This window comes from Anser anser (genome assembly GCF_964211835.1).
Source record: "Anser anser genome assembly, chromosome: 1".
In the NCBI taxonomy this organism is placed as follows: domain Eukaryota; kingdom Metazoa; phylum Chordata; class Aves; order Anseriformes; family Anatidae; genus Anser; species Anser anser.
Genome location: NC_139720.1, coordinates 215604129 through 215623636, shown reverse-complemented (window position 1 = coordinate 215623636; position 19508 = coordinate 215604129). Strand labels below are relative to the sequence as shown.

At 72.1% G+C, this 19508-nt stretch overlaps 3 protein-coding genes across 8 annotated transcripts; 1 reads left to right on the top strand and 2 right to left on the bottom strand.

Moving 5' to 3' along the window:
* Positions 1-20: 20 nt before the first annotated feature.
* Positions 21-4124, bottom strand: CCKBR (cholecystokinin B receptor). Its single transcript, XM_083821713.1, has 5 exons — positions 3848-4124; positions 2913-3164; positions 2579-2843; positions 2348-2475; positions 21-2120 (listed from the first exon to the last, which is right to left on the bottom strand). The coding sequence occupies exons 1-5, from the start codon at positions 4020-4022 to the stop codon at positions 1606-1608; spliced, it is 1335 nt and encodes a 444-aa protein (XP_083677839.1). The 5' UTR covers positions 4023-4124; the 3' UTR covers positions 21-1605.
* A 266-nt stretch (positions 4125-4390) lies between these two features.
* On the bottom strand, positions 4391-8826 carry CNGA4 (cyclic nucleotide gated channel subunit alpha 4). Of its 4 annotated transcripts, none has more exons than XM_083797791.1 (5): positions 8550-8826; positions 8217-8330; positions 8011-8117; positions 6434-7429; positions 4391-6365 (listed from the first exon to the last, which is right to left on the bottom strand). In XM_083797791.1, exons 1-5 carry the CDS (start codon positions 8621-8623, stop codon positions 5482-5484), a joined length of 2175 nt encoding a protein of 724 aa, XP_083653917.1. In that variant the 5' UTR covers positions 8624-8826; the 3' UTR covers positions 4391-5481. The 4 variants fall into 4 exon arrangements, with proteins under 4 accessions (XP_083653917.1, XP_083653918.1, XP_083653915.1 ...); XM_083797792.1 differs by having other exon boundaries at positions 8217-8327; XM_083797789.1 differs by having other exon boundaries at positions 8011-8330.
* A 386-nt stretch (positions 8827-9212) lies between these two features.
* FHIP1B (FHF complex subunit HOOK interacting protein 1B) lies at positions 9213-17568 on the top strand. Of its 3 annotated transcripts, XM_083820257.1 has the most exons (13): positions 9213-9302; positions 9703-9743; positions 12636-12931; positions 13002-13604; positions 13701-13859; positions 13928-14014; positions 14116-14283; positions 14358-14437; positions 14650-14819; positions 14911-15933; positions 16008-16186; positions 16461-16623; positions 16886-17568. In XM_083820257.1, exons 3-13 carry the CDS (start codon positions 12794-12796, stop codon positions 17179-17181), a joined length of 3066 nt encoding a protein of 1021 aa, XP_083676383.1. In that variant the 5' UTR covers positions 9213-9302; positions 9703-9743; positions 12636-12793; the 3' UTR covers positions 17182-17568. The 3 variants fall into 3 exon arrangements, with proteins under 3 accessions (XP_083676383.1, XP_083676385.1, XP_083676384.1); XM_083820259.1 differs by lacking the exon at positions 9703-9743 and having other exon boundaries at positions 9237-9302; XM_083820258.1 differs by lacking the exons at positions 9213-9302; positions 9703-9743 and adding an exon at positions 9762-11917.
* The last annotated feature ends 1940 nt before the right edge of the window (positions 17569-19508 follow it).

Genomic DNA, 19508 nt, shown 5'->3' with positions numbered 1-19508 from the left:
TCCCGGGGGCACGGCCAGCGACGGATCGCGCCGGGACGCGGCGCTCGGTGGAGGCCGGGAGGGCAGCGCGGGGGAGGGATGGAGGCCCTGCTGGGAGATGGGGGCCCTGCTGGGCGTCCTGGAGACGGAGTCCCGGGAGGTCACGGCCAGGTGGAGCCCCGCTGGGGCGCTGCGGGACGTGGGGTCACGGAGGGAACGGGGGGGGCTGCGGGACGTGGAGCCCTGCGGGTCAGAATGGGAGATGGAGTCATGGAGGGAATGGGGGGGCTACAGGAGATGGAGCCCTGCTGGGGCACTGCAGGACGTGGGCTCACAGAAGGAACGGGCGGGTACGGGACGTGGAGCCCCCCTGGGGAACTGAGGGATGTGGGGGCATGGAGGGAACGGGGGGGGCTGTGGCAGATGGAGCCCCGCTGGTCAGAGATGGAATCCAACTGGGGAGCTATGGGAGTCCTGCCGGGGGGCTACGGGAGGCGGGGGCCCATTAAAGCATTCAGGGAGACGTAGTCCCACGGGAGAGCTGTGGGAGATGGAGTCCTGTTGGAACAGGGTGCGAGATGGAGCCTGGGAGAGGCGCTGCGGGAGGTGGAGTCCCACCAGGTGCTGTGGGAGATGGAGCCCAGCGGGCGCTGTCTGAACGGGAGCACAGCACCTGAAGCCCGTGGGGACCCCCTCGCGCTGCCCACGGGGACATCTCAGCCCCCCTCCCGCCATGGGTCCTGTGCTGCTGCCCACGGGATCTGCTGCTGGGTGCCAGGGGCTGCGCTTGTGTCTGGGGGGGGCACAGCTGTGTGTGCATGTGCAGGTACAGGTGTGCGTGCATGCAAGTGCCAGGCGCAGCTGTGTGCGCGTGCACAGGTGTGCAGGCGTGTGTGCAGGGCTGTGTGCCCGAGCATGCATGGCTGTGCAAACCCGAGCAGCTGCGTGTGCATGCACGCACACGAGTGTGTGCACGCGCCTACGCGGGGGTGTGAGCCGCGGACGGAGCCGGGGCCGGGCAGGAACGGCGGCAGGACCCGGGGCTCTGGGAATGACCCAGCCGCGCCGAGCCGCGCCGAGCCGCTCGGGACCGTCCCCGTGCCGGTGCCGGTGCCGGTACGGAGCCTGCGGGCCCTCCCCTCCCTGCTCCAGCGGGGCTCCCCCCGCTCGGGGCCGTCCCGGCCCCGGGCGCGGACCCACCGAGGGCCGGGCCCGGGGCTCCCGGCGCTGCCGCGCCCTGCCCGGCTCCGTGCTCCGCGCTGCCCGGCGCCGGGCGGGGGGGAAGAAGCGGGGCGGGTGGCACCAGGCAAAGGCTTTATTGTGGCCGCAGCCCGCGGGGAGCGAGCGGGGAGGGCCCGGGCTGGGGGTTTCCCCCCATCACCCCCGCCTCCGGCCCCACGGACGGGGCGAGGGGAGCGCGGGGGCCGCCGCCACCCTGCTCAGCCCGGGGCCGCAGCGCAGAGCCCGCAGGCACGGGGGATGCCCCGGGGCAGGTGGGAGGGGGGGGGGCGCACGGAGGCTCGCGGGTGCCACTGAGGCTGGAGGGGTAGAGGAGACGCGAAGCACAGGGGGCTGCGTCAGGACACGAGGGGGACTTGGCGGGGGCAGGGGGGCGCGGGGCCGGGCTCAGGGGGGCCCGAGGCTGCTGACGGTGGTGTAGCTGAACTTGGAGAGCGAGGCGTTGACGTTGGCCACGTCCTCATCGAGCGGGCGGCGCGGGCAGGTGCGGTGGCAGCCGGTGCAAGTGCCCAGGAAGGCCTTGCGGAAGCGGCGGTTCATGAAGCAGTAGATGAGGGGGTTGGCACAGGCAGAGGTGTAGGACAGGAGGTGGATGAAGGAGATGGGTGTCCCCGAGAGTGCGCGCTGGGCTGCCCGCGGTGCAAAGGCACGCCAGGTGTTGGCGGTGAAGATGGGCAGCCAGCAGAGGAAGAACATGGCCACGATGACCACCAGCATGCGGATCACACGCCGCTTGGCCACCAGCTTTGCCTCTGAACTGTTGATGCGTGCCCGGTCCTGCTGTGCGCCTGCTGTGCCCAGAGCACGCAGCTCCAGCGCGCCGCCTGGCCGGGAGAGCTGCAGGTAGCAGCCATCCCCCTCGTCGCAGGCAGGTGCCGGCTCCGCGCTGCCATTGCGCTGGGCTGTGGGGGGGGAGCGGGACATGGTCATGTCCCCAGCCCCATGGCGCCACCCGGACCCGTACAGTGCCAGGCACTGAGCAGCACGGCCTCCCCGCTGTGACAGGTGTCAGGAGGCGAGGCAGCTCTCGGGGCTCGCTCTCGGCCCTGCTGCGTGCCCCAGGCAGGAGGTGCTGAGCGGAGCCGTGCCCCGCAGGATTGTGCAGGTCCCCAGCTCCCCATCCCCTCACCTGCAGCCTCCCCCTTGATGTCCAACTCAAAGCGGATCCCTCGATAGAGCTCACGAGAGATGAGCCCGTAAGCCACGATCATCACCACTCCCGGGATGAAGAAGAGGATGAGAAGCAGCAGAACGTACCTGGAAGGCACAGCACCTGTTGCATGGCAGCCCCTTGCCCAGCCCTGACACAGCAGCTGTGCTGGGTGCAGGAGCGTGCGGCCCAGGGCCGGGGCCAGCTCACCAGGCCTGCCGGACGTGCTCGCTGGGCCAGTCGTGCGTGCACTGGCTGAGGGCTGGGCGGGCGCCGCGGGCGGGCACGGCCCGCGTGGTGCTGTAGATGGCGTAGGGCAGCATGAGCAGCGCCGAGAAGAGCCAGGTGCTGGCGATGACCCGGCAGGCGTGCGAGCGCGTCTGCCACACGCGGGATTGCAGCGGGTTGCAGATGGCGCTGTACCGCTCGATGGCGATGGCCACCAGGCTGAAGGTGGAGACCGACACGGAGACGCCTGTGGGCAGCGTGGGTCAGCGCCCACAGCGCGGTGCGGCACAGCCCCCCGGCCCTCCACCCACCGTACCCATGAGGTAGGCCATGAGCTTGCAGACAGCCTCCCCGAAGATGAAGGTGCCCATGAGGTTGGGGACGAGAGTGAAGGGCATGCAGCAGAGTGCCAGCATCAGGTCACTGAGCGCCAGGGACAGCAGGAAGGAGTTGGTGACGGTGCGCAGGCGGCGGTTCAGGAGCAGCACGGCCACGACCAGGGCGTTCCCGCAGATGCTCAGCACAAAGATCAGCGCGTACAGCAGGACGCGCACTGTCAGGTCCAGGTCTGTGGGGCAGCAGGGTCACAGGCGGCCAAGTGCGCGTCCGGGCGCACAGGGCATGGCGAGGGCGGCGTGGCCGCGGACGGAGCCAAGCGCCCGGGCTCTCACCAGCCCTAGCAAGCGTCTGGTGGGCAGAGCCGGGACGTCCCCGCGGCCATCACTGCAGCGGACGCGGTGCCAGGATGCCCGGGCGCTCTCCCTCCCCAGCGCGGCTCGGCGGGCACGACGCCACCCAGGCTGGGCTCCAGCACCAGGGCAGCGGGCGGGCAGGCGCCGGAGCCGCGGCGGTGCTGACGCTCCCCGGGGCCGGGCGCTGGCAGCCCCGAGCCCCCCGCTCCCCGGCCGCGCTCGGACGTGACCGCGGCGGCTTCGCGCCGGGAGCTGAGCGAGCCCCGGCCGCGCGGCCAGCGACGGGCACCGGGACCGAGGCACCGGGGCGGGGGCTGCGCGCCCCGGGGCTCCGCTCCCGCCTCCGCCCGGCACCTTCGCTGCCCCCGCGCGGGCACAGCCCAGCCCCGAGCCGCGCTGCAGGGCTGCCGGGCGCTGGGCACCGGGCACGGGGGCCGGCGGGGCTGGGGCACACGGGGGAACCGCGGGCGCGCCGGGTTGCGCCGGGCAGGAGACGGGGCGCACGGCGGGACGGACCGGCTGCCGCGTCCCGTCCCGTCCCACCCCGCCCCGGTCTCACCTTTGGGCGCCGGGGGCCCGCGGAGGCCCCTGCGGAGGAGGTCGCAGGCGGAGCTGTTCCAGGCGGAGCCGGAGCCGGAGCCGGTGCCGGTGCCGGTGTCCGTGCCGGTGCCGGTGCCGTTCCCGGGGCGGCAGAGCAGCTCCTGCAGGGACTCGTTGAGGCGCCGCGGGTCCATGGCGCCGCCGGAGCCGCCGTCAGAGCCGCCCCGCGCCCATCGCGCCCACCCCGGCGACGGCACCGGCGGCGGCCCCGGGAGGAGGCTCCGCGCCGCCCCGCTCGCTCCGGAGCCGCCGGGAGAGTGAGAGGGGGCGGCGCCCGGCGGCGGGGGCGCGGGGCGGGGGCGCGGGGCGGGCCGGGGGCGCGGCAGCGGCAGGGAGCGGGGGGAGCCCGGGGGGAGCCGGGGGGAGCCGGGGGGAGCGGCGGTGGCGGGGCAGAGGGGCGCGGGGGGGCCGCGGGCTGCGGAGCAGCGGGGGCCGCCGGCCGGCAGCGGGAGCCGGGTTCGAGGGACCCCACGTGGGGCCGGGGCTCGGGGACCTCGGGGGCTCGAAGGGCTTGGGGGGCTCAAGGGGCTTGGGGGGCTCGAAGGGCTCGGGGGGCTCGGGGCTCGCACCCCGCCCTGCCGGGGCCGTTCCGGCCTCTCCCCGCAGCATTCCCGGGTGCCCGGGCAGCGGCTGCCGGCGGGTGCCGCCCGCTGTTTGCCCAGGCTGCCCGGGGCTGTTTGCCGCAGCTGCGCCGCTCCCAGCCGGGGCCGGGCCGGGGTCCGCCCGGGGGCGCGGGGCCGCTCCCGTTGCCGCCGCAGCCGGGGCCTCGGAGATCCCGGCCCCCTTGTCCGCTCCCGTCCCCAACCCCATCCCTGTTCCGACCCCATCCCCTTCCCACCCACACTCCCGTTCCGTCCTCATCTCACCCCCCTCCGTGTCCCTTTTCTGACCGTCCTTCTCCCCGCCCTATCCCCATCCCTGTCCCTGTTCCGAACCCGTCCCTGACCCTCTCTCGTCTCCTCCCTTCCCTGTCCCCTTCCCCATCCCATCCCTGCCCCTGTTCTGAACCTTGGCCCTGTCCCATCCCCATCCCTGCTGCCTCCTGACCTGCTCACCCATCCTCTCCCTTCCCTGTCCCCATCCCTGTCCAGACCCTGTCCCCTCCCTTTCCCATCCCCATCCCCATCTCTGAACCCATCCTTATTCCCCATCCCTGTCCCACCCCCCTTCCTGTCCCCATCCCTGTCCCCTCCAGCCCGATCCCCTGCTGCCCCTTCCCACCCCATCCCCGTTCCTGTCCCTTCCTGTCCCTTCCCACTCCCGTCCTCTCCCCACCCAGGTGGCCCTGGCCCCGTCTCTGTCCTGCTCTGGTTCCTGAGGCCGCTGTGCTGGGAGCCCCCCGGCCCCGCCAGGGCACAGCCCGGTGCCTGCCCCCGCTGCCCCGTCCCCGCAGCTCCCGTTCGGTCATGAACAACCATCCTCGTTACCTAGCAACTGTTGTCATTGTTACGTAGCAACTATTGTCACCATCACCTAGCGGTTGTTGTCCTTGTTACCTAGCGACTGTTGTCATCGTTACCCAGCGATGGCTGTCACAAAGCACCCGGCGTCACCGCTGTCGCACACCTGACAGCCGGACAGGTCCCTCGACCTTCAGTGCCGGGGGCCTCTGCGTCTTGTGCCCCGCACCCCCGTGGGACCCTGGCCCCTGGTGGGTCCCTGTACACCAGTGGGGCCCTGCACCCCCATGCGCCCCTGTACACCAGTGGGACCCCGTACACCAGTGGGGCCCTGTACACCGGTGGGATTCTGCACCCTGGTGGGACCCTGTGCCCCCATGGGACCCTGTACACCAGTGGGACCCCACATCCCCATGGAAACCTGCACCCTGGTGGGACCCCGTACACCAGTGGGACCCCGTACACTATTGGGACCCTGCACCCTGGTGGGACCCTGCGCCCTCATGGGACCCTGTACACCAGTGGGACCCCACACACCATTGGGACCCTGCGCCCTTGTGGGACCTTGCGCCCCCATAGGACCCTGCACACCAGTGGGACCCTGTGCCCCAGTGGGATCCTGTCCCCCATCAGGACGCCGTCCCCCATCAGGACCCTGTCCCCCATCAGGTCCCTGCAGCCTGGCAGGCGCCTGGTCCCTGGCTGGAGCCTGTCCCCTGGCCAGGCGCCGCTGCTGGGTCCTGCTCTCAAGGCGCCCGATGCGCAGTGCCAGCTTGAAGGCGCTGGACTCCAGCTGGGCCAGCAGCCGGGCCACCCGTGTCTGCAGCTCCTCCAGGGCCACCTCCAGCGCCTGCACTCGGTGCTCAGCCTCCTCCGCCGCTGCCGCCGCCGCCGCCTCAGCATGCACATCCAGCTTCTCCATGCGCAGAAGGATCTCGCGGCCCTTGGCCTCCATCAGGGCGCGGGCGCTGGGGAACTCAGCCAGCACCTCTGTCAGGTCCTCCTTGGAGAGGCAGAAGAGGTCCGAGTAGCCGATGCTCTGGATGTTGGCGGTGCGACGGTTCCCCGACCTGTTCCCTGGGGATGCAGGGCTGCGGTGAGGCCTGGGCTGGGGGTGTGCTTGCAGGGGTGTGGCAGAGGCTCACCTCGGATGTTGATGAGGCTGATCTCCCCGAAGTAGAGCCCCTCGCCCAGGATGGCGAGCCGTGTGACGCCATCGGCCGCCACCACGGCCAGACGCCCCTCGCGGATGAAATACATCTCACGCCCCACGTCGCCGGTGCGGCAGACGAACTCGCCGGGGCTGAAGACCTGGGGCCGCAGCTTGAGCACCAGCGCCTCCAGCACACCGCGCTCGCAGCTCTGGAAGAGGGACACCTTGCGCAGGGCTGGCAGGTGCACGCTGGCGGCCACCTCAGCCCGCAGCCGGCTGGGCAGGTGCCGGAGCACGGCCCGCTCCCCCACCAGCTTCCTGTGTGCCCGCAGGTGCTGGTGCCAGCCGGCCACCCGCCGCGCCAGTCGTCCCCCAACACCATGTGCCTGCAGGTACTGCTGCACCGGGCCGTGGTCGGGGTAGAAGGCGGCATCGGCTGCGTTCATGTTGGCGATGACGGAGCTCATGCTGCCCATGATGGTGGCGAAGCCCAGCACGGCCAGCAGGAAGCCGGCGGTCATGAAGAGGAACTCCTCCTCGCGCTGGGGCTCCGGCGTGTCACCCACGGTGGTGAGGATGAGGGTGGAGATGTAGAAGCTATGCAGGTACTGCCTCAGCGGGCGGGCGAAGCCGGGGCGGCTGGCGTTGGGGTAGACCCAGTCGTCGGCACCCAGCCCCAGGTGGGTGGAGAGGGCAAAGTAGAGGCAGCCGTTCCAGTGGATGGTGACGAAGACGTAGAGCATCAGCTTGGCGATGCGGAAGGCGTAGGGGTGGGCAGTGCGAGTCTCCCGGCGGTCAAAGGCTTCGAAGAGCCGCGGGGCCCGCAGGCAGCGGTTGGCTCGCACGGCCGGCACGGCCGGCCCCAGGTGCAGGTAGAGCAGGTCGGTGGGCAGCACCGAGGCCACGTCCCAGGGGAAGCAGGCAGAGCGCAGGTAGCGCCGCCGGATCTGCGCCCGGTCCTGCACCAGGATGCCCTCCTCCAGGAAGCCTGGGGGCAGTGAGTCAGCACTCGGCCCCATGGGGAGCCCCTGGGGGGTGGAGGGCCCTGGGTCCGGGAGGGATGTGGCGGGGCTGGGGACAGGGGACTCGTGGGTATGGGGGCTCCCTGTGGGATGGGGGCACCCGAACGGGGGGTGAGAGGCCGTGGGGTGGTCCTGTGCTGGTAGAGGTGAAGGGCATCACACATGTCACCACGGGGCCCTGTGCTGCCCACGTCGCTGTACTGCTGAGGGGCTCGGCAGATGGGCGCCCACCCCAAAATGTCAGCCCGGCCCCACCCCTGCCCCCTGCCCGGTGACCGCTGTGCTCCCAGGTCTGTGTGTGCCAGACACATGTGTGTGTGTGCCACGTGTGTGTGTGCATGTGCCACATGCATGTCACACAGGTTTGTGCATGCGTGTCTTCACATTCAAGTACGTGTATCTGTGCACGCGCACATGGGCATGCACATGTGCGCACACATGCGTGACTGCGTGTAGTTGTGTGTGCATGTGCCCGTGCACACACACGTTGTGTTTGTGCAAGTGGGTGAGCGTGCGGCTGGGCGTGTGGGCGGGCTGGGGCACTGACCGGTGTGGAGGTGCACGGCGATGTCCAGCAGGTAGAGCGCGTCGCTCAGGCAGTCCAGGCTCAGCCACAGCACCACGTGCTGCTCCTGGAGGTCGGCGAAGCAGGACCTGGCAGCGCCGGCACCGTCACCGGGCTGCCCAGAGCTGGCCCCAGCCCCTGGGGCACCCCCCTGGCTGCAGCGCGGCGCCCGCCCCGCACCCCGGCACCTGCAGATGATGACGATCCAGTTGTACATGATGGGCAGGACCATGGCGCTGAGCCACCAGTAGTACCAGTCCCCGGACGGGTCGAGGATCCAGCTCCGGGGAGCGGCAGCGCTGCTGGGGAGGCACGGGGGGGGTCGCGGTGCACGGACCCCTCCTGGGATGGGCCCTGCCGCCCCACCGTGCCCCGCCGTGCCCCACGGTGCCCCGCCGAGCCCCGCCGTGCCCCACGCCCCCAGCTCAGCCGCACCCCACCACGGGGCAGCGGCGCTGGCGGGGGATCCCCCTCGCGCCCCGTGCCCGGTCCCCCCGGCGGGGCAGCCAGGCCTCGCTCACCCCTGCGTGCGGCCGGTGCGGGGTGCCGGGGCCCGGTCCCAGCGGCGGGACAGCACCGCGCTGAGGCTGCGCATCCCGCACCCCGATCACGGTGCTGCTGCGGGGCCGGGGGGCGGCTGCGGCGGTGCCGGGCGGGTCCTAGCAACCGGGGTCCCTGGGGGCTGCTCACGCGCGCACCGGGACTCGAGCGCTGCCGTGCGCGTCCCCGGGGCCGCGGGGGGCGGCGTGCCGCCGGCGCTGCCGCCGGGCTCGGGGCGGTGCTGGGCTGGCAGCGGGACGGGGGGCGCCGCGGGGGCGGGGGGTGGCGGCCGGTGCCCGGTGCGGGCACAGCCGGTGCGGGGGGCGCAGCTGGGGGCGCCGTGCCCCGGGCGGGCTGCCCGTGCCCCGCGGTGCCGGTACAGGGGCGGGGCAGGGGCAGGGGCAGGTCCCGGCACGGCCCCGGTGCCCCCGCCCCGCCCCGCCCCGCCCCGCCCCGCCCCGCCCCGCCCCGCCCCGCCCCGCCCCGCCCCGCCCCGCCCCGCCCCGCCCCGCCGCCCACCTGGCCCCGCCCCGGGCCCCGCCCCGGTCTCAGCGCAGCCAATGAGCTCTCGCCTTGAGGCCGTGGCCGAGCGCCGGCCCCGCCCCCCGACGCGCAGGCCCCGCCCACCCCGGTGTTCGGGGCGGGGCCGCGGGCGGGGCCGTGCGCGCGCCGGTGCGTCGGGCGGCGGCGGGAAGATGGCGGCGGGCGCGCGGGGCCCGCACCGGAGGCGGCCGGTGAGCGCGGGGGCGGGCGGCGGGGGGCGGCCGGGCCGGGGGGGCGGGGCCCCGGGGCGGGGCGGGGCCGCCCGGGGCGGGGCGGGGCGGCCCGGGGCGGGCGGGCCGGTGCCCTTGGCCGCGGCGCGGGGGGGGACCCGGCCCGGCCCGGGGCTGTCCTCGAGCGGCGGGCGCTGGGGACGGGGCGCCCGGCCCCGGTACCGGGGGTGGCGGCGGCCGCGGGTGTCCTCGCGCGGGGGCTGCGGGGAGCGGCGCGGCCCGGCCCTGGCGGGTCCCCCCCCGGGCTCTGCCCCCGCTCCCGGTGTCCCCGGGGAGCCCCGGCCGGGCCGCACCGGGGCCGGGCCCCGCGCCCCCCGCGGGCCGCTCCCGTTACCCCCGCTACCCCGCTGTCCCTGCCCAGGCGCGGCGCTGACGGACGGAGCCCCGCGACCTTGACCCCAGGTAGGAGGGCGCCGGGCCGGGGCTACGGGGAGCGCGGGCGGCGGTGGGGGCACGGCTGCTCTGTCCGTGTGTCCGCCCGCCCGTCCTTGCGGGGGTGTCCAGGTCTGGCGGGCCCGGGGCGGCTGTGCCTCCACGAGTGGCACCGGCACGTGGCGTGGGCCGGCCGTGGGGCGATGCTGCTGTCGGGTTGGGGGCGCGTGTCCTGAGCGCCTTCTGGGCCGCCCCCCGCTGCCCCCGGGGTGTGGGACCGGGCGTGCGGCCGTGCCGGGCAGCAGCACTCGTGGCTTGCGGTGCCCCGTGCCCGCCGCCTGCCAGGCACCGGGCTGGGGGCCGCGCTTGGTGCTGCGCGCCGTGGGGCAGCGGTGCCCTCGGCGCCCCTGGACGCGCCCCGCACCTTGCCGACAGCATGCGAGTCCCCGGGACCGGGCAGGTTCGACGCCGCGGTCACCTCTTGGAGTCCCCGCTCTGGTGCCAGGTGGGTGCCGGACACCGGTGTGGGCCGAGCCCCCTCCAGGCCACGTTCCCTGGGGGCTCCGGCCGGTCCCAGTGCAGCCGCAGCACCCTGGGCCTGGTTTCTGCGACGTGTTGCCATGAGCTGGGCCTCACGGAGCGCCTTGCTCTGTCCGGGTCCGTCTGTCCGCATGCCTCCCCCTGCCCGGCGTGGGGCCCGGTGTGGCTCAGCGCTGCGGGCGCCGCCCGTGGCTGTCCCGGTGGCGGCAGCGCCGCGGGAGCTTGGCGCGAGGTGCTGGGCGCGCTGACTCCTCAGGGTCTAACTTTAGCAACTGCAGTAAGACTGCGCCCATGTTGGAATGGGAAGCTCCTCGCCGCGTGGTATAAATACATCTGGCCAGTTCCTAAAATACCCGGTGGCAGCGTGCTGCCTCCCCCGGCGGTGCTGCCGGCAGCGCGGTGCTCGGCTGCCCTCAGCGCCAGCTCCGTGCCGCTCACGCCGCATGGAAGCTGCCGGCACCGCTGCCCCACAGCTCCTTGCACTTCCCACGCCGGGTCTGTGCCTGTGCTCTGGGCGTGCCGCTGCTCACTTCCCTTTTTGTGCCTTTTGTGGTTTAGGTTTCCCTGAGTGGCCTCTTCCACACCCCGCCTGCGGCCCTGTGGTGTCCCCCCGGTGCTGTCCCGGTGCTGCCCTCCTGCCCCCGGTGGCGTCCCACCAGTCCCGGCAAGGCCGTGCTGGGCCTGTGCTGGGACGGCGCCGTGCGGAGCAGCGGGACCAGGGCCTCGCCTGTGCTGGGGGCAGCAGGGGATGCCCGGCACGAGGTGTGGGGACGGAGCGCAGGTGCTCGATGGCACTGGGGGGAGGCCAGGGAGCGTGGGAGCCATGGCTCCATGCGCTGCCCCCAGCTGCCACGCTGCCATGTCCTGGTGGCAGTCAGGGCAGAGCCTTCCTGCTGGGGACGCCCCGGCCCTGTGTCCCTCGCTCCTGCACTGCCCCTCGTTGGTGCTGCCACAGCCCCAGGGCCAGGCTCTGCTGGTGCCCCGTGCCCCGTGTGACGGTCGTGGGGCCTGGTCCGTGCCGGTGGCTGTGTTGGGGCCGGAGGGTGCCGGGGACAGGGACTGGGACAGCCCTGTGCCCTGGGCAGGGGCTGATGGCACGGCCTGGAGAGCCGCGGTGCTGCCCTGGCGGGGAGAAGGGGCTGAGCACATGGGGCCTTGCGCCTCTGGCTGGGGTGCCTGAGCTGCTGCGCCCCACGGCGGGGCCCCGTGCCTGGCCGAGCCTGCTGCCGCCACGGGGCCGGGCTGGGGGCAGCTCTCCCGGTGCCACTGGGTGCCCCCGCGCTTGGCTCCCGGTGGCTCCGGGGTTCAAAGTGCAGGGCTGGGTGTGGAGGCAGAGCCGTGCCAGAGCCCTCCTCCGCTCTGCTTCCTTGTCCGTCCCGTCCCGTCCCGTCCCACCTCCTGGCAGCCGACGCTGCTGCCTCTTCCTCCCGGTGCTGCCGGGCGCCCGTAGGGCAGCGCCCAGGACCCGGCCCCTTCCCGAGGCTGGGCCCCCCTGGCCCCGCTCCAAGCCCACCGGAGCGGGCGCGCGGTGCTGGGACAGGGCAGTGCCTGCCCGTGAGCGTCGCAGGGCTCTCGGCACATGCTGGGGCGAAGCTGAGAGGTTTTGGCTGCGCCGTGGGGCCTTGTGCAAGGCCTGGGAGCTGCCGCCCCAGCCCCGCGCGCAGGTAGGTGACGTCCTGCCCGTCCTGCTGCCTCGGGGCTGGGCCTGGGGTCCCGCCGGGCTGCTTGCCTGGGGGCTGCTCTGGGTGCTCCCTTCCAGGCTTGTGCCTCCCGTGGTGACCTGGGGCTGCTGCAAGCTGGTAGCGCTTGTGGAGCCGTCCCCATGCTGGTGCCGCTGCTTGCCTGTGCCCTCCAGTCGTGTGCTGCCAAGAGCTGATGTGGTGGGGGGGGGGGGGGGGGGGGGGGGGTGCCTGTCCCGCTCCATGCCTGTTCCCCTCCAGAGTGGCAACAGCAGCTCCCTCGCCCCCCGCAGCCGCAGCCCAGGCTTGCAGCGTGAGCCCAGCTGCGGGGCAGCCACAGCTCCAGGATGGCGGGGCCAGCCCCCCCGCCCCTCCCGGCATAGCGGCGGGGCATTGGCCCCTCCGGGAGCTTCCCGGTGCAGCCAGGCCCCGGCAGGGCTCCGCTGGAGCTTCCAGGGCCGGTGCGGGTGTGCGGGCAGCCAGTGTCACCCCCGGTTGCGTGACCCAGTGCCGCTACACGGGGAAGGGTCGGGTGCGGTGCAGGCGATGGCGGTGTGGCTCTGCTCCTGGGGCAGGAGTCCTGCCGTTCCCTGCTGCACGCTGGCACGCCTGCCTGCGGGGTGCAAGGCCTGGGAAGAGCGGTCCCGGGCCGAGGGTCCCTGCTGCTCCAGCTCACCCGTGCTGAGCCGCCGCTCTCCCACAGCCCGGACCTGGGTGACAGCAGCATGGAGTGTGGGGCCCTGTGGGTTGGCCGCTGCCCCGTGCCCCCGCAGCACCGCCGCGCAGACGTCGGATCTGGCCCAGCCTGCAGGGTGCCGCACCGCTGCCTGTGAGCCCCCCCCCGCCACGCACCGCGTCCCCATGGAGAGGATGAGCTGGCTCAGCAAGCTGAACCCCCGGGGGGCCGGGCACCGCACCGCCCGCAGCGCCAGCTTGCAGAGCCCCGTCACCGCTGACCCCGAGACCTGCCTCATGGTCTTCAAGAACCACTGGTCCCAGGTGAGTGAGCCGCCGTGGGGGCGAGCCCAGGGCGCCCCCCCAGCCAGGCACTTAACACCGCTGCCCCCAGGTGCTGCGGATCCTGGAGCGGCGGGGCTGCAAGCCGGCCCCTGACGACCTCAGCGCCGTGCGCAACAACACCTACCAGATGCTGAACCTGTTGGCGGAGGACCGGCCGCGGGGCGAGGCAGCTGCAGGGCCCATCCTGGAGTTCGTGGTGGCAGAGAATCTCCTGGAGCGCCTGCTGTGCTGGCACCTGCAGGGGGACTTCACGGAGGAGCGCAAGGTGGAGCAGCTGAAGCTCTATGAGATGCTCATCAGCCAGGCCCGGCAGCCCCTGCTGCAGCACAAGCCTGTGCTCACGCCCCTGCTACGGCTGCTCAGCCTCTGTGCTGAGCCCGCCTCGGCGCTGCTGGAGAACAGCCTGGTGCTGCTGCTCAACCAGCTCTGTGTCTCTGTGGCCAAGGAGCCCTCCATCCTGGAGCTCTTCTTCCACAGCCACACGGACCAGGGCCCTGCCAACCTCATCATATTCTCCCTCCTCATCCCCTTCATCCACCACGAGGGCGTCCTGGGGCAGCAGGCCAGGGACGCGCTGTTGCTTATCATGGCCATGTCTGCCAGCAACCATGCCGTGGCCAAGTCCATCACCGACAACTCCTACTTCTGCCCGGTAAGGCCGGTGCTAGCGTGGTGCCTGTGTTGCCAGGGGCTGTGCCCTGCTTGGGGCTGCACGTCCCAACGCCGTGCTCAATGCCTGTCCCCCCAGGTCCTGGCCACAGGCCTGAGCGCCCTGTACTCCTCCCTGCCTCGCAAGATTGAGGTGCGGGGGGATGACTGGCACTTCCTGCGCCGCGAGGACTGGATCGGCGTCTCCTCCCTCGTGCTCTTCATGAACTCGCTGGAGTTCTGCAACGCTGTCATCCAGGTGGGGCTCGCTGGTGGCGGTGGCGTGCACAGGGCAGTGTGGGCGGCCCTGACCCCTCTGCTCTGCAGGTCGCCCACCCGCTGGTGCAGAAGCAGCTGGTGGACTACGTCCACAACGGGTTCCTGGTGCCCGTCATGGGGCCAGCGCTGCACAAGGTAGGGGCTGCCTCAGCCAGGGCTGTTTGGGTGGGCAGCAGGGCTGCAGGGTGCTCCGCGCAGGTCCCGGCCTGGCGCACGCCCAGCTGCTGCTCCTGCAGACCTCCATCGAGGAGATGATCGCCAGCACGGCGTACCTGGACCTGTTCCTGCGCAGCGTCAGCGAGACGGCGCTGCTGAAAACCTTCCTGCGCTTCGTGCTGCTGCACCGCCATGACAACGCCACCATCCTCGACACCCTCGTGGGCCGCATCAACAGCAACTCGCGGGTGAGAGGCACGGGGGCCGTGGCAGGGCCGGCTCGTGGGGCGTTGCGGCTGCCTCACACCCCCTCGGTCCTCAGCTCTGCATGGTCTCCCTGAGCCTCTTCCGGACACTGCTCAGCCTCAACTGTGAGGACGTGATGCTGCAGCTGGTGCTCAGGTAACCTGCACCGTGCCTGCCGCTGCCCTGTGGCGGCAGGGTATGGTTGGGGCATTGCCTCGTGGGTGAGGCACGGCTGTGGCGTGGAGGGGCAAGCGCCTGGGCGGGGGCACCCCTGGGGGGTCTGGCGGTGGGGTGGGATGGTGCTGGCCCCTGCTGTTCCCGTCCTGCGGTCTTGGCACGTCCCCGCGCGCAGCCCCATGTCCCCCCAGGTACCTGCTGCCCTGCAGCCACGTCATGCTGAGCCAGAAGCGGGCGGTCAGGGACCTGGACATCTACGGGAAGACGGCCGCCAAATTCCTGTCGCTCATCCCACGCTGCTGCCGCCCCGAGAGCATGCCGCCGCCTGAGCGGGAGGAGGAGCATGCCGCCTGGTCCAAGGGTACGGTGCTGGTCCCCTCGCTGCGCCCGGAGCCCCTGCTCCGAGCTCCCCAGCCCCGTGCCGCCCTGAGCGCCTGCTTCTGCTCCTGCAGGCCAGGGCAGCCCCAACGTGGACGCCTCCTCCGTGGTGACAGTGCCGAAGCCCTCCACGCCGTCCCGCCTCGCCTTCTTCATGCGGCAGCAGAGCGCCGGCCCTGAGGCAGCTGGCACCGTGCCGCCGCGCTCCCCCGGCACGCCGTGCGGCAGCCCCGGGCACCGGGCCGGCCGCTGGGAGGAGGTGTCGGAGCTGGACAGGAACTACCTGGAGTACCTGCGGGACGCGCGCCACAGCATCGACCGCTGCGCCTGGGCCTGCCGCGTCTGGTCGGCCCCCTACGACGGCGAGGAGCCGAGCGCCACTGGCGCAGCCCCCACACCCGATGGCAGCCACCTGCCCGGCCCCGAGGGCTGCGGTGCCCCGCGCCCTCCGGGACCCCCCACCCCGCGGACTAAGAAGCGGGGCCTGCCCGAGGAGGGGGCAAGGGAGGGCCCTGGGGGGGCACCCGTCCCTGGTGAGCCCTGCACCGGGGGCCCCAGCCCCAACGCCCAGGACTCAGGAGCCCTGGTGAACGGGGCGCATGGGCTGGTGGAGCCAGGGCGTCCCGAGGGGGACGTGGCGGTGAAGAAAGTGCGCAGGAGCCCCCAGGGTGAGGGGCTGGCGCAGAATGGGGCTGCGGCCCCCCCCAGCCCCCGGCCGCAGCCTGCGGGCTGGGAGCCGCTGCCCTCTGTGGACTCGCTGCTGGAGGAGCTGCTGGCCAAGGCGCCGGCCGAGCCCAACGGGGCGGGCGTCAGCATCGAGGCCTTCACGGAGGAGCTGCGGGAGATTGAGGCTGAGATGAAGAACGGCGGCGTGGCCCTGCCCAGCCCCAAGGAGCCGCCCTGCGCGCCTGAGCTGCCCCTGTCCCGCGAAGAGGAGGAGGCCTACGCCAGCTTCGCCGCCCTGCCCGAGGGCGAGCTGCTGGCCGGGCCGGGGGAGGCTGTGGGGCGGGTGCTGCCCCGGCCCCTGGACCCGCTGGCGCAGCTCATCGCCAGCCCCCCGCGTGCCGTGGGGCCGCCCCCCAGCCAGCCCTTCACAGGTGGGGCCGGGCACAGGGTGCGGGAGGGCGGCCGGGTCCCCCCTGCCGCGTCCAACGCGTGCCCCTGCCCGCAGGCCCCTTCGTAACGGCGCTGTTCGGCAAGCTGGAGAACATGCTGCACAACTCGCTGTACGTCAACTTCCTGCTGACCGGGCTGGTGGCCCAGCTGGCCTGCTACCCGCAGCCGCTGCTGCGCTCCTTCCTCCTCAACACCAACATGGTCTTCCAGCCCAGCGTCAAGTCCCTGCTGCAGGTACCTGGGCCGGGAGTGGCGGTGCTGAACGCCAGCCAGGCGAGCAGCGCGGCCTGCGGGGTTGTGGTTTGGTTTTTAAATTGGTGGGAAACAGAATTGCGGAGGTGCCAACGGGCCAACTCTCCAAAGAATGCTTACCAATATGGTGATAGATGCTTTATATTTGCTTATTTTTATATTTATATCCATATTACGTATTTATATGAATTTATATACAAAAAGCGTACATCTGCCCGGGGCTGGTGGTGATTCCCTCCCGCCCTCCCTCCCACAGGTCCTTGGCTCGGTGAAGAACAAGATCGAGAGCTTCGCTGCCAGCCAGGAGGACTTCCCCACGCTGCTCTTCAAAGCCAAGAAGTACCTGATTGCCCGGGGGAAGCTGGACTGGTCCGACACGCCGAGCGTGGTGCCGGCCCTGCGCCGCTCCGAGACGCTGGGTGAGGCTGGGGCCGGGGCCAGGGGAAGCAACGCCCATGCTGAGGGTCCCATCGCGACGGCTGGGGGCCAGCACGGAGGGCTGGGGCTGCACCGGTGCCGGGGGCTGCCCGGGCCCTGCGTGGGGCCGGGGGGCTGCTGCTGTGGCGGTGGTGCAGGGCGCTGGGGGCTGCGTGGGGCATTTCACAGGGGCTGCACCGCACGCAGGGCTGGGGGCTGCCTCTCCCTGGGTGCCCGAGCGGCGCGGCTGACGCTGTCCTGCAGCCCGCAGCCGGAAGCCGTCGCTGGGCGAGCTGATCCTGCGGCACGCCAACAGCCCGACGCGGGCGCGCCAGGCGGCCCAGCTGGCGCTGCAGCAGGTGCGGGACGGGCCGGTGCTGCAGGCGCTGGCGGGGGCCACGCTCTTCCGCGGTTCGGCCGAGAAGCAGAGCGAGGCGCTGCGGGTCAAGAACGCCGTCTACTGCGCCGTCATCTTCAGCGAGTTCCTGAAGGAGCTGGCGGCCATCGCCCAGGCCCACGCGGTCACATCCCCGTTCCTGACCGAGCCCCCCGAGGAGTGACTGCGGCTGGCGCCTTTTTAACCACGCGCAGGGCACGGACCTTTTTAATTTATTGGGGATGAATGTTGTGCTGAGAGCTGGCTGCGGTGCGGCAAGGGGAGGCTGCTGCCCGCGGGGATGCGCCGGGGTCGGCAGGGCCGGATCCTGTGCCGCCTCACGCGGGGCGGGCCGGCTCTGCCCCCCACCCCCTGGGTCCCCACTGTCACCCTGTCACCTACCCCCTCCTCTCTATGCAACACCCCGTGCCGTGGGGCAGCCCCCCGGGGGCTGTGGGGCGGCGGGCCGGGGCTGGGGCATGGGGCGTGGGGGCTGGGTGGTGCATGGGGAGGGCTGGTGTGTCTGTGCTGTGTCAAAGCCCTTCTGTAATAAAGGGTCTGGTCGAGGGCAGTGCTGCTGCCATCCCTTCAGGGGTGTGGGGGGGTGCAGGGCACTGGGCTCCCCTCGTGCTCCCTGGGTGTGGGGGGCCTGGCCCTGCTCCCCCCCCCGTGCTGGTGCTATAGCTGCATCCTGCACCAGGGCTGCAGGGGGCTCGTGCCTTGGGTCCCTGCCTCCAGCCAGGCCCCTGCAGCCCCCTGGCCTCCCAGCCCCCTGCACCTGGAGGATGGCCCCCAGCAGCACCCTGCTCCCCCCCCCAACACTCAGGGCAGGGACACAGCTGCAGCAGGTCACGGTGTTTATTTGTTGTACAAACATCTGCAAAGTGTGGGGGCCTAGGGCACCACCAGTGGGTTCCAGCCCCCATGGGGCTTGGCTTGGGCAGGGGGCTGCAGCCAGGGCTCCCACCCCGCCGCCTAAGGCTGGGGTGGCTCCGGTGCCCAAGCCCCCTGCCTGCACTGCTGCTGCTCCTGGATGAGCTCCGGGCTGGGACCGCAGCCTGCCCTGCCCGGCACTGGGCACTGCTTGTGCCTGGCACGTGGGACTGTCAACCTGTCCCTCCGTCTGTCCTGCAGCCAGGCAGGCACCTTCTTCCAAGCACCTCCATCCCCCTCCACGTGTAGGCAGAGCAGAGAGGGTAACTGCAGGGCTAACCTGATGATGGGGTGGGGGCTCACAATTACCCCCCCCGGCCAGCCCCCTGCATTTGTCCCCTGGCACAGGCTGGGCAGGGCCACACACCCTCAGAGCAGGGTCTCCTTCTTGCAGTCGTGGCTGCAGGTTGGCCCCTCGAACTGCAGCTCGAGTGCCTGCTTGGGGTGCAGCCGGGCATCCTGCGTGGTGAAGGGCAACGGCGGCCACAAGAGCCCATTGTACCCAGGGGGGTGGCTGCAAGGCGCCAGCACCACAGGCACGGCCACGGCCAGCGAGCAGCCAGGGGGGGAGGCTGGCGAGCTCCCTGGGGAGGTGTCAGACAGGTGAGTGGCTGCATGGGGTGTGTGGGGTGGCACTGCTGGGGACCCGTGCTGCTCCAGCAGGCACGGGATGGCGGCGTGGTCACGCTGGGCAGCCAGGGCAGGGGTCCAGCCATGGCTGTCAGCAAGGCAAGGGTTGGTGCCGCGTTCCAGCACAACATGGCCCTCCTGGGCAGCGATGCCCAGAACCATCGCCCCTTGGCTGCAGGCCTGGCCGATGTGGGTGTCACAGTCCAGCAGCAAGCAGGCGGCGGTGGTCTGGCCCTGCCAGGAGGCCAAGCGCAGGGCTGAGCTCTGCTCCCTGTCCACTGCGTCCACCTGGGCCCCGTGCTGCAGTGGCAGCTGCACGGACTGCCCCACCAGCAGGAAACGTGCAGTGCTGCGCGCCCCTGCGTGTCCCAGCCCTTGGGGTTGGCCCCGTGCACCAGAAGCAGCTCTGCCAGCGCTGGGTGCTCCTCCAGCACCAGCAGGTACAGCAGGGGCCAGCCCTCAGCACCAGGGAGGTTGCGGTCGGCCCTGTAGTGCAGCAGCAGCTCAGCGGCGGGGTGGTGGCCATGCAGGGCAGCAATGGCCGGGGCAGCGCGGCCATCGTGGCTGCAGTGGTCCAGGGGTGGGCGGCTCTCCAGCAGCAGGCGCAGGCAGGGGCAGTGGCCCTCCTGTGCAGCCAGGTGCAGCAGGCTCCAGCCCCATGCGTCACCGTGCTTCTCGTCCAGCCCCCGGGCCAGCAGTGCCTGTGCCATGGCTGCGCTGCCCTGCACTGCTGCCACAGCCAGCGCTGTCACCCCTCGGGGTCTGTGCGGTCCATGGCTGCCCCCTAGAAGAGCAAGGCGCTGACCACTGCCCTGTGGCCCACGGTGGCAGCCACCAGCAGTGCTGTGTGCCCAGCCACATTCACCTCGTCCACCTGGGTGCTGGCCTCCAGCAGCAGCTCCACTATCTCGGTGTGGCCCTCGTAGGCAGCTCCAGCAGTTGTTTGAG

What these genes read in the sequence shown, in the direction of transcription:
- CCKBR (XM_083821713.1), bottom strand. Translation starts at nt 4,022, where the DNA reads ATGGACCCGCGGCGCCTCAACGAGTCCCTGCAGGAGCTGCTCTGCCGC. An exon ending in CGGGCCCCCGGCGCCCAAAG is followed by an intron (nt 3,165 to 3,847) that starts GTGAGACCGGGG and finishes GCTGCCCCACAG; the next exon opens with ACCTGGACCTGACAGTGCGC. An exon ending in GAGCACGTCCGGCAGGCCTG is followed by an intron (nt 2,476 to 2,578) that starts GTGAGCTGGCCC and finishes TGTGCCTTCCAG; the next exon opens with GTACGTTCTGCTGCTTCTCA.
- CNGA4 (XM_083797789.1), bottom strand. Translation starts at nt 8,623, where the DNA reads ATGCGCAGCCTCAGCGCGGTGCTGTCCCGCCGCTGGGACCGGGCCCCG. An exon ending in CGCACCGGCCGCACGCAGGG is followed by an intron (nt 8,331 to 8,549) that starts GTGAGCGAGGCC and finishes GTGCCTCCCCAG; the next exon opens with CAGCGCTGCCGCTCCCCGGA. An exon ending in CGCCGTGCACCTCCACACCG is followed by an intron (nt 7,430 to 8,010) that starts GTCAGTGCCCCA and finishes CACTGCCCCCAG; the next exon opens with GCTTCCTGGAGGAGGGCATC.
- FHIP1B (XM_083820257.1), top strand. Translation starts at nt 12,794, where the DNA reads ATGGAGAGGATGAGCTGGCTCAGCAAGCTGAACCCCCGGGGGGCCGGG. An exon ending in GCATCAACAGCAACTCGCGG is followed by an intron (nt 14,284 to 14,357) that starts GTGAGAGGCACG and finishes CTCGGTCCTCAG; the next exon opens with CTCTGCATGGTCTCCCTGAG. An exon ending in GCGCCGCTCCGAGACGCTGG is followed by an intron (nt 16,624 to 16,885) that starts GTGAGGCTGGGG and finishes GCTGTCCTGCAG; the next exon opens with CCCGCAGCCGGAAGCCGTCG.